Source organism: Oryx dammah, unplaced genomic scaffold, assembly GCF_014754425.2.
Source record: "Oryx dammah isolate SB20612 unplaced genomic scaffold, SCBI_Odam_1.1 HiC_scaffold_27, whole genome shotgun sequence".
Taxonomy (NCBI): Eukaryota; Metazoa; Chordata; class Mammalia; order Artiodactyla; family Bovidae; genus Oryx; species Oryx dammah.
Window position 1 is genome coordinate 54,920,874 of NW_024070211.1, and position 12,356 is coordinate 54,933,229.

The window sequence follows — 12,356 nt, forward strand, 5'->3', positions numbered from 1 at the left end:
AAATGTTTTGACCAAGAGTCTAGATTGAGGTCCAATAACATGGCTTCTTTTCTTAGGTTTCTCTTTCACTAATAAGGCTTTAGTAGGCTACTTGTCTCTGATTTGCCAAGATGAATCATTTTATAGCAAAGAACTATTAAAGCTTCCCATCAGGATTTTATAATGATGCCTTGACTTGTTGTTATTATTTACTTGCTGAGTCCTGTCTGATTCTTTGTGACCCCATGGACTGCAGCATTCCAGGCTTCGCTCTCCTTCACTATCTCCCAGAAGATGCTCAGACTCAGTGTCCATTGAGTCAGTGATACCAGGGAACCATCTCATCCTCTGTCAATCCCCTTCTCTTCTTTGCCCTAAATCTTTTCAGCATTAGAGTCTTTTCCAATGAGTCAGCCCTTCACATCAGGTGGCCAAAGTATTGGAGCTTGAGCTTTAACATCAGTCTTTCCAATGAATATTCAGGACTGATTTCCTTAGGATTGACTGGTTGGATCTTCTTGCTATCCACGTGACTCTCAAGAATCCTCTCCAGCATTACAGTTTGAAAGCATCAATTCTTTGGCACTCAGCTTGCTTTATGGTCCAACTCGCACATCTGTAAATGACTACTGGAAAAATCATCACTTTGACTATATGAACTTTTATTGGCAGAGTGATGTTTCTGCTTTTTAATACACTGTCTAGGTTTGTCATAGCTTTTCTTCCAAGGAGCAAGCATCTTTTAATTTTGTGGATGCATTCATCATATGCAGTAAATTTGGAGCCCAAGAAGATAAAGTCTGTCACTGTTTCCATTGTTTCCCCATCTATTTGTCATGAAGTGATAGGACGGGGTGCCATGATCTTAGTTTTTTTTTTTTTAAATGATGAGTTTTAAGCCAGCTTTTTCACTCTCCTCTTATACTTTCATGAAGAGGCTCTTTAGTTCCTCTTCACTTTCTGCCATTAGAGTGGTATCATCTATTTATCTGAGGTTATTGGTATTTCTCCTGGCAATCTTGGTTCCAGCTTGTGAGTCATCTAACCTGGCATTTCACATAATACACTTTGCAAACTGACAATATACAGCTTTGACATACCCCTTTCCCAGTTTGGAACCAGTTTATTGTTCCATGTCCAGTTTTAGCTGTTGCTTTTTGACCTGCGTACAGGTTTCACAGGAGGCAAGTAAGTGGTCTCGTATTCCCATCTCTTGAAGAATATTTCAGTTTGTTGTGATCCACATAGTCAAAGGCTTTAGTGTAGTCTGTGAAGCAGAAGTAGATGTTTTTTCTGGAATCCCCTTGCTTTTTCTATGATCCAGCAGATGTTGGCAATTTGACCTCTGGTTCCTCTGCCTTTTCTAAAACCAGCTTGAACATCTGAAGTTCTTGGTTCACGTACTGTTGGAGCCTAACTTGAAGGATTTTGAGCATTACTTTGCTAGCCTGTGAAATGAATGCAATTGTATGATAGTTTGAGCATTATTTAGAATTGCCTTTCTTTGGGGTTAGATTGAAAACTGACCTGTTCCAGTCCTCTAGCCATTGCTGAGTTTTGCAAATTTACTGACATATTGAATGCAGCACTCTAACAGCATCATCTTTTAGGATTTGAAATAGCTCAGCTGGAATTCCATCACCTTCACTAGCTTTGTTTGTAGTAAAGTTTCCTAAGGCCCACTTGACTTCACTTAAGGCCATGACTTAAGTGACCATTTTTTTTTGTCTATTCCTCTGTCTTCACTAGCTACTTAATTTGGCTCAAATCAAACACAAATGTTCTTAAGGATCATGCCCTTTGAATTTTTAGAAACATAGATAGGTAATACAAGCCAAAATACTACTGCCATTTTTCTTGATTTTCTCCAGCTATATGTATTTAATGGAAAACATATAGATGAATAGGTAAGATGTTCACTCAAAATTTTAATTAGTATGTTCCAGACACAGTGATAACCATTTAAAATGTGCCATTGTGCAGTTATCCTCACAATAGTCCAGTAGGATAGACATTACCCATTGATTAGAGGACCAATAAGCTTAGAATGGTTGAATAATATTCCTAATGTTATCCAATTAGTATGTTTGGAGTTTGGAATCCATAAGCTTTTATGCATTTCCTCTTAGGTGTATTATATAAATGTAGGGAGCTGAGTAAGACATGGTTCTTGATTTAAAGATGTTTACACTCTTAGTGGAAAGGAATAAGAAGCTATATACATGCAACTAAAACAAAGGTAGAATGTATAAATGCTACAATAATACAACCTGTTATTAACTTCCGATGATTTTATAAGTAATTTTATAAGTTAGGCTTTCAAATTAATTCAAATAAAGTCAGTTAAAATTCTAGCTGTGAAAAGATACAAAAAGTAGACTTTACCAACTTTAACCATTCAAGCACTGTTCCGTCCAAAAGTGATTGCTCTGTGACATAGGACTCAGTTCAGTTGACAGGACTATTTTCCTGCTGTTGAGATGAATGCATCAGCCTTTTTCCCTCTGTTCTCTTAAACCAGTCAAATTGAATAATTAGAATCCTTATTTGAGTCTACATTTACCAAGAGTGGTTTTAATTATGAAATTTTTTTTACCAATTAACTTGCCTTTAAGGGAAGGATAGCCTGACCCAAAGACTTTCTCCTTAGTCATGTAAGCAGTTAATGACGTGAGGCTTTGATTTAATAAAATGTTAAATCTTACGAATATGTTAGTCTGGATATCCACCAAGGCTGACAATTCAAAGCAGCTGCTCCTTCATGACAGTGCTAATGTCTAACATAATGACAAGGAGAATTATTAGCAAGGCATTCATTCTTCCTGTGTCAGTCTTCTATAGATTTTCATACATCATGCCTCTTTCTATGAGTGCTTTTCAATAAAGTGCCATCGAGGCAAACAAGTAGTATTTTATTTTAATTGGTCTAAAACAACAAACACAAATTCATAGACATGGCATTTGATATGGCTCTTGAATTCTGGCTGAGAATTCAATGTAAAATGAAGGCCAGTCAGACAAAGAATACCAGTATTAATATACCAATATTAGTCTTATTTCCCATTATTAACATTAAAAATACATAGCCAAATGTATTTAGAATGGAAGGAAGTGGGGGGAGGCAGAAGGAAGGTGATGTCTCCACTTAACAGGTAGAAGCAAATGGAGACTCAATGGTTTTGACTCCAACTAACCAGTCCATCCTAAAGGAGATCAGTCCTGGGTGTTCATTGGAAGGACTGATGCTGAAGCTGAAACTCCAAAACTTTGGCCACCTCATGTGAAGAGTTGACTCACTGGAAAAAACTCTGATGCTTGGAGGGATTGGGGGCAGGAGGAGAAGGGGGCGACAGAGGATGAGATGGCTGGATGGTATCACAGACTCAATGGACATGAGTCTGAGTGAACTCCAGGAGTTGGTGATGGACAGGGAGGCTTGGCGTGCTGCGATTCGCAAAGAGTCAGACACAACTGAGTGACTGAACTGAACTGAACTGAAGAAACTGAGTGTTTCTGGGAAATGAGTTGTCAGAAATTGACAACTTTCCCAAGTTGTAGTTATGTGAGAGGGAGGGGAAAGGACTGGAGGAAAAGGAAGGCAGAGAGAGGTTATTGTCTTCTCTGCCAACATCACCTAGGGTATAGCCAATTTTAATCACAAACGCAAACCTGAAGCTCACCCTTTTGAATTTCAAAAACAGTAGATGCTGTTTATACAGATAGACTCTTCCAGAGTTGTGGTATTTGGAAACATATTAGCTCTTATATAAAAAGATATTCATCTTTAAACTGTTTTTTCCTTTGTAATGCAATGTACAAGAATATAAGCCTTAACTATGAGTATTCGCCACAAGTCTTAGACTACTTAATTTCTAAATCTCACTGATTGTTATAAGCATCTTGTTTTTAATTTTTTTGTTAATGGCACCATATTCATCTTGACTAAAATAAAAATGAAAATTTTTACATAGTCAAGTTTGAAAATTAATTCCAAAGCTGGATAATACATTGTTCATGAAATTTAAGATGCAAATAATAGAGAATTTATTTTATAAGCTATATTATAGATATTAAATTACATTGATATGAATGTTTTTCAAATTAAATATTAGTGATTTTTCAATTATATTAATATATAATGGAGAAAGTATTTATTTTAAATTTATTTTGGATTTAATTTAAAAGTTCATAAATATTCTTTGAATATGTTTTTTAAGCTAAAACAAATTACTTCCTTTTTTCCTCCCAGATGCAGGATCAGGATCTGGAGATGGAGGTAGGAGTTGCCTTTTTATATATTGAAAGATTAATATGTGGATGTTACTCGTGGATATTTACTTATGTATTTGTCATTACATATATCTAAGACAAATTCACATTTTGCATTTTAGGAAAGGGAAAACTAAAAATCATTCCTTATTAAATAAATGTATATACCATATAAATTATTTGATATATTTATGAATCATACTTAAGAACTTTTTCCATCTAATATTCCTATTCATTTATATATTTGTGTTTGAATTAACTTTGAGATAAACCTGCATAACAGAACTTCAGAATAAGCCTCCAAGCATATTTGGCAGGACAGAAAACTCATAGAAAATCATTTAAATATTGTTTTTCTAAAAATACATAATTACAAAATATTGATACTAATATATACATAGCTATTATGTAAACAGGAACATAATGATCAAATTAATAGTTTGAAACTGAAGGAGCTTTAGTTCATTAAAGAAAAATAAAAAAGATAAATTTAAGCCAGTGAAAATAAGATAGTGTCTTTACTTCTTTGATTAAATTAATCTATAGTTATTTTTACTAACACAAGATATATGTTTTCATGATTTAGTTGTGTGTTTAAAGAAGTATATAAGAGATAGGCAGAAACTTTCAAAAATTTATATGATATACTTACTGCCAAATAAGATTTTACTTATGGATTGAACCTTCATTGTAAATTTCCCAAAATGCTTTTCTAGTTGAAATTCAAACAAAATGCTATCTTTATTTACAACAAGAAAAAATAGAAACAACTAAATATAATTTCAACAAGAATACTGAAAAGAGAATGAATAAAAACATAAACATTCTCTCAGAACCTTGCTTAAGTTATATAAAATGATTAAATGCATGTTTCTATTAAACTTTAGTTTTTAATGAAGAATTTGATAAAAGATGAGGACAGAAGGTGTTGGAGTCAGAAAGTCAAATTCTACTGCTTACCTTATCTGGTTTGGGCAACAAGTTAGAGATTTATCAAGTCAAAGGCTTAACTAGTTCAAATAAGCAACACCCAGAGAATAAAATTAGAGCAGCATATTGGAGCACAGTTTTTTTTCATAAAGACTGAAATTGAATAGGAGTCACAGTTCAGTACCATGAGACTATAAATTTATTTCCATATCACATGACATTAGACAGTCATTTGATGTTAAGATAATCTTACTGTTTCTAAGAAATTATTTTTTCCTCTGGCTAATGAATATAATATTCCTAAGAAAGCTTCCCTGCAAGTTTTGGAAAGATCAGCTTCTAAGATCAAGCAAACTTTAAAGAGAAAAAGGAAAAAGGTTTTTTGAGTAGATATTTCACTATCAGAATACTAAGAAATCCATCAGTTTGTTAAAATGTCAATTTTGGAAAGGAGCAGTTCTATGAAAAATTTCCTGGCTATTTAGTTTTACATGTAGACTACTTAATTTGAAAGATATTGTATTGTTTCAACTGTTCCACTCTTCACACATCTTATTAATTTTTTGGCATCTTTAAAAACAAAACACAGAATTATCTTCATTGCTTCTTTTGTTAAAGCACCATGGTATACCTTTTTCTAGTTGAGTCTTTTCCTCATGTCATACATCATCATTTTTTCAATAATAAGGTGTAGTGGGTGTATCAGATAACTAGTTGCCAGATTTTCCTTCATTGTATTTAACACATGCAATTGACAGTAAAGTCAACCTCACTCTTCCTTGTTGAATGCTAGACTGAAATATTAGGTTCATTATTTTTTCCTGTGATCTGTATAAGGTGATTTTTTTAAAGGAATTCACTTTAATTTCATAAAGAAGACATTTATAACTTAAATTTCATATATTTGTTGCAGACTATATTCCTTTGTTTTTTTCTCCTTTTAAAAAATTTCTCTTCCTTTTAATTATATGTGCTTTATATTAACTTGGAGGAAAAATAAACAAAACAACTTCTTAAGAGATAATTGCTTTAGGAAGAAAATAATTTAATTCTGAGCTGTATTCTTTATAAAGAGTTGTTTTTCTGAAAGTTGTGGTAAATGAGTATTTACTCCTAGCTGTTTCTTTTATTTTTAGTCAGAGACTCAATAATTTTTGTTTTGTTTTGTTTTTGCTGAATTTATTTTTTCTAGTCCATGTGTTCTTTGCTCTGAAATACTAATGGTTTTAATTTTCCATATTTTTTTAACTTTAGTACAAAATGATAGAAAGCTTAATAACAAGAACCTAAAAGCATAGTTTAGAGTGACCTGCACAATTCTAGTTCACATATCGATTGGATTATATGGAAAATATATTTGATTTGCTACCTCTGCTATATAAAGGATAGACTTGCTCCGTATTCTGACCGAGTTCCTGTTACCAAGATATCTAGAAGAGCCAGTTCCCTTTGAATTAACCAGAAGTGATTGAATTACCTATTATTGTTTGGTTAATCCAACAGTCCTAGTTAGTGATTGTCCTAACTAGTCTCTATAGGATATATTCTCAATAACGTGTATTTGGTTAATAATCAAGGCATCTTTGCAAGCACTTTGGATAGTTAATGGTTATTTTTCTAATTTCTTTTAACAAAAGTTAATATACTTCCCAAATGTAGTGCATTGATCTGAATAGTGAAGTGAACAATTTTATTTGGAAAACACATATGTGTGACTATCATAAATGATATGGATAAATCAAATCCAAATCCAAAAACTTTATAAATACATAAGGTTTTACTTTTTTAGATTGTCCTACATTCTTAAGTGAAAAGTGAAGTCACTCAGTCATGTCTGACTCTTTGCGACCCCGTGGACTGTAGCCCACAAGGCTCCACCGTCCATGGGATTCTCCAGGCAAGAATACTGGAGTGGGTTGCCACATCCTTCTCCAGGGGATCTTCCCAACCCAGGGATTGAACCCAGGTCTCCCTCATTGCAGGCAGACGCTTTAACCTCTGAGCCACCAGGAAGGCCCCTGTCCTACATTCTTAAACAAATAAATATTAGCATTGAATATTAGACCTGATTTTTAAAATTAAGTTTAACTTCTTTGCACAAGGGTGTATCTATCATTTATTGCACTTGAGGAAACATTTTTACAGTATAAAAGGGATCTAAATGTTTCATAAAATTTATGCTAACTTGTTTTTGTATGTTTTATAGAAGGTTTAACTATCTTTATTAATCTATTTTTTTATTAAGAGAACATTAATATAAAGAATTTGAGTGAAAGACCAGTTGTTTATGGAATTACTCTGTTTTCAAGCAAAAATGTTTAGTTGAAAAGGTATCTTCATCAACCTTTTGGATAGACTCATACTTAAAAAAAATAATTCAGGTTAAACTATAATTAGCTATATATGTATCTGATAGAAAGGTAATATGTACTAGAGTGTGGACAAAATTCCAAAGAATTTCAAAAAGTAGTAAAAAGAAAGGGGTTGGTGTTTCAAGTACTTATATATATGGAGATAGTGTTGTAAATAAGAAAACTGGTGTGTGTAGGAGGGATAATAACATCTTCTCCACCCACAGACTTCCTTAAGCACCAAACACTGCAGTGTGAAAGAATCTAGGGCTGTGTGGGTGGTTAAGGGATAATTTTTAACACCTGCTTTTATTTCACAATCTTTCAGTCATATTATAAGATAAGACCATGAATATTTTCCATTAAGCTTAACATATATTTCTGGATTAACTAGACTTCTGACAGATTCCTAAAAACAAAAACAAGCCCTGTAAAATAAAAATTATATTTTAACTATTAAAAGAATAATAAACCTATTATACTGCTAAAAGTATGGAAGAATTCATGATTAAATTTTAATAACATCTTATGGGAAGTTGTATGATAATGTCTATAGAAACAAAATGTCTCTAAGATATACAACATAGATGCAATGGGTATATTTTTAATTCATGAGATAAAATGAAGCCCTGGGGCTTCATACAACTTATACAATTATATACTTTTAAGAGAATTCTTTAATAATTTAATCAAGAGATTAATGTCAGATATGTACAGCAACATACCAAATTAAATTTATATGCATTAGTTGTATAAAGTCTGATTTTTGTTTTAATAATCCAAATAATGGCTATTATGATTACTTTAATGCACAAAATCAGTTATGCTGTGTTTTATTTAATGCCAAATTGTCTTATGCAGATTATCTTTGTATAATTTTTCTTGGATGTACAAAATTAAGCCATTTATTTTGTATATACTTTGGCTAGAACAAGAAATATTTACATTGCAACAAACTGTAGACCCTAGGCTGTTTCTGATCATGTAGATTGCTAAAAACCAGAAAACAGTGTTGTAACAAGTTTGAGAACTGAAAATTTATTTTTAAAAAATTCTTAGATTTCTAATGTGGATTTGATGATATTCATGAATTACACTGAATTGAACAAGCCTCCTATCAGCTGGGGACCATGACAAGGTTTCTGGAGTTCTAAAGCTGAATATGACATAGTTCTTTATATTCAAGGAGATTTACATGTAAATTCTTTTCTTAGCAAGCAATGGGAAAATTATGATTCTAATTATCAAAATAGAAATAATCTCCTGTAGAAATAAAATGTTAAGTATACTGTAAATAACAAGGAACTGAATGTTCATTGCACAAAATATTCTTATATCAGATTAAGTAATTTTTTCTACCACGTTGCTATACCAGTTCCCTTTTTTGATCTCAGTCTGTACCTCTCCACCTTATTGTCATAGTCAAGTTCTGGCAAAAACAATGTGCCTCGCCATGTGTTTTCTCCACTGGGTACACATTACAGCCAAAGTCTGACAGGCATCAAATGTCAGCAACCTCATCTGGAATAGTGATTAATTTAAAAATTCTACCCTGTACACAAAGTTTGAGATTTTTCCATGGCAATACATACAAGGAGGAAGCAGAAACTGCTCTTGCTTTTGATGTTCTACACCTTAGAGCTGTTGTTCTGCCTGGAGATGAGTTTATAGACATCTGAACCACAGATGAAATATATCTCAGGTTTTCATGGAGTAGAATCCATTTTGCTTCCTCTATAGCTCAAAGAAAACCAATATTGTGATGGAGTGATGAAATAGAGGTAGGATGAATGAAGATAGTGGATAACGAAAATGAAAAAACAAACAAGCAAACAAAAGGAGGAAAACAAAGTGAGAATGATGGAAAATGAAAAGGGAGAACAAAACTTTGTTACCAACATACCTTCACACATGACTACCATCTTAAAAATAAAAATAACTTTTTTTTTAGTAGAATGATAATAATTGACTGAATTTCCAGAGAAGATTGCTTGGGGATATGAAATGGATACCACAAACATTTTCTTTTTCTGAATCACTTATATGGATTTCTAAAAACTGTATCTAGGAAAGTAAATGTAATCATTATGTACAGTTTGATAGACATGGCTTTGGGCTAAGAATCAGATTTGTATTCTAAATTTTTAATTGGCTTAAAGGATGCCTATTTGAGTTTACTTGCAAACTCCTTGGAGAGTCATTTCTTTTATTGGTAAAGGAGAATAGTATCTGCTTATAGGAAAAGATAATTATAATAAACTAATGCAAAGGACTTTGGATTCCAAAAAATGAAATGAAAAGAATTTATATTAACTTCGTTCTTTTTTCCCATTTAAAAATATAATTTCTCTGAAGGGTTTAATTGAAATTTGGATCTTTGAATTAGTAAGTTTTAAGTTCATAGTCTAAAATATTGATGCTGAGATAATAACAACTCTACAAATCCAATCACAGTTTTCAGTATTTAGAAGAGATAGCTAGCTTTGCACTTTGAAGGGGAGTGAAATCATAGTTTTGGTATTGGAGGAACTGCAGTTCTATATGACAGGTAAGAAATAGGGAACAGTGTTTTAAAAATTCAAAACAGTCAGTTCAATTCAGTTCACTTGCTCAGTCGCGTCCAACTGTTTGTGACCCCATGGACTGCAGCACGCCAGGCTTCCCTGTCCATCACCACCTCCCTGAGTTTACTCAAACTCATGTCCATCCAGTCAGTAATGCCACCCAACCATCTCATCCTCTGTCAACCCCTTCTCTTCCTGCCTTCAACCCTTCCCAGCATGAGAGTCTTTTCCAATGAGTTAAATCTTCGCATCAGGTGGCCAAATATTGGTGCTTCAGCTTTAGCATCAGTCCTTCCAATGAATATTCAGGACTGATTTCCTTTAGGATGGACTGGTTGGATCTCCTTGCAGTCCAAGAAAATCTCAAGAGTCTTCTCCAACACCACAGTTCAAAAGCATTCATTCTTCAGCACTCAGCTTTCTTTGTGATTCAACTCTCACGTCCGTAATGATTACTGGAAAAGACATAGCATTGACTAGATGGACCTTTGTCAACAAAGTAATGTCTCTGCTTTTTACTATGCTGTCTAGGTTGGTCATAGCTTTTCTTCCAAGGAGCAAGTGTCTTTTAATTTCATGGCTGCAGTCACCATCTGCAGTGATTTTGGAGCCCAAGAAAATAAAGTCTCTCACTGTTTTCATTCTTTCCCCATCTATTGCCATGAAGTGATGGGACCAGATGCCATGATCTTTGTTTTCTGAATGTTGAGCTTTAAGCCAACTTTTGCACTCTCCTCTTTCACTTTCATCAAGAGACACTTTAGTTCCTCTTTGTTTTCTGCCATAAAGGTGGTGTCATCTGCATATCTGAGGTTATTGATATTTTTCCTGGCAATTTTGATTTCAGCTTGTGCTTCATTCAGCCAGGCATTTCACATGATGTACTCTGCATAGAAGCTAAATAAGCAGGATGACAGTATACAGCCTTGACATACTCCTTTCCAATTTGCAACATTTGTTGTTCCATGTCCAGTTCTAATTATTGCTTCTTGACTTGCATACAGATTTCTCAGGAAGCAGGTAAGGTGGTCTGGTATTCCCATCTCTGTAAGAATTTTCCACAGTTTGATGTGATCCACACAGTCAAAGAGTGTAGCATAGTCAATGAAGCAGAAGTAGGTATTTTTCTGGAACTCTCTTGCATTTTCTATGATCCAACGGGTGATCAAGACAGTAAATAATTAAGATTACAATGGTAGTCAGTTGCCTCTGTAGAAATCCCAAAAAGAAGAAATGGGAGGAATTCACAATATGATGGATTCGGTATACTCACAAGGAAGAATTTTCATTAAGATGCTAAGCATTGGAATTCACAATATGATGGATTCGGTATACTCACAAGGAAGAATTTTCATTAAGATGCTAAGCATTGCAAAGTTTTTCTAAGGGGATTTGAACTTTTAGAAAGAGATTCTTTTAAAGTAGATGGAAATACTTTATTATAGTTCTACTGGATGCCAGAGCATGAATTAGATAAATCCATAAGGATACCTAACTCAAGTATAATTGTTTGTAAAATGCCCCGTGGTTTATAAAAAGCACTAATTCATTTAATCACAATAGCAACCTTTGGATATGTGGAAGATAATCAGGAAAAAAAAAATAGCATTTTACCCACAATGCCGGCAACAGTACATTATGTTAACTAAACCAGTCCTTGAATTTCAAGAAGGAAGGAAACTATAGTCTACAAAGTACCCTACCTCTTGCAGTAGCTGTTTGCAACACCTATATCCAACAGACCCCATATTCCGTTTATATAAATCTTATCAACAATCATATGAAATTTTATTATCTCTCCTCCTTCCCCCCTTCTTACTCTCATTTTTATTTCTGAAACCATCTATTCTATTCAAAGTGTTAAGTTAGTCATTCAGTTGTGTCTGACTCTTTGCAACTCTGTGAACTTTAGCCCTCCAGGTTCCTCTGTCCATGGAATTCTTCAGGCAAGAATACTGAAGCAGGTAGCCAGTCCCTTCTCCAGGGGATCTTCTCAACCCAGGGATTGAATCCATTTTCCTGCATTGCTGGCAGATTCTCTACCATCTGAGCCACAAGGGAAGCCCATTCTATTCAAAGTAGTCCTCAAACCCCTATGGATTTATGTATCATCAAGTCAATCATACTCATCAATCTATAATGGTTTTCCATCTATTCTTCTCTATTAGTTTTTCCTTCATCACCCCATCCCTGGTCCTATTCCTTTTTGAAGTATTCACTCTAAGGTATTTGTTATACTTTAACTTGGGGGAAAAAATATGAT

General features: G+C 33.7%; 1 protein-coding gene across 1 annotated transcript in view; it reads left to right on the forward strand.

The window, feature by feature from the left end:
- Positions 1-12,356, forward strand: part of TMEFF2 (transmembrane protein with EGF like and two follistatin like domains 2) — a 282,818-nt gene that overhangs the window by 13,190 nt on the left and 257,272 nt on the right. Inside the window, exon 4 of the mRNA XM_040228897.1 lies at positions 4,229-4,255. Within this exon, the coding sequence (XP_040084831.1) occupies positions 4,229-4,255 (27 nt within the window). The remainder of the gene's footprint in view (positions 1-4,228; positions 4,256-12,356) is intronic.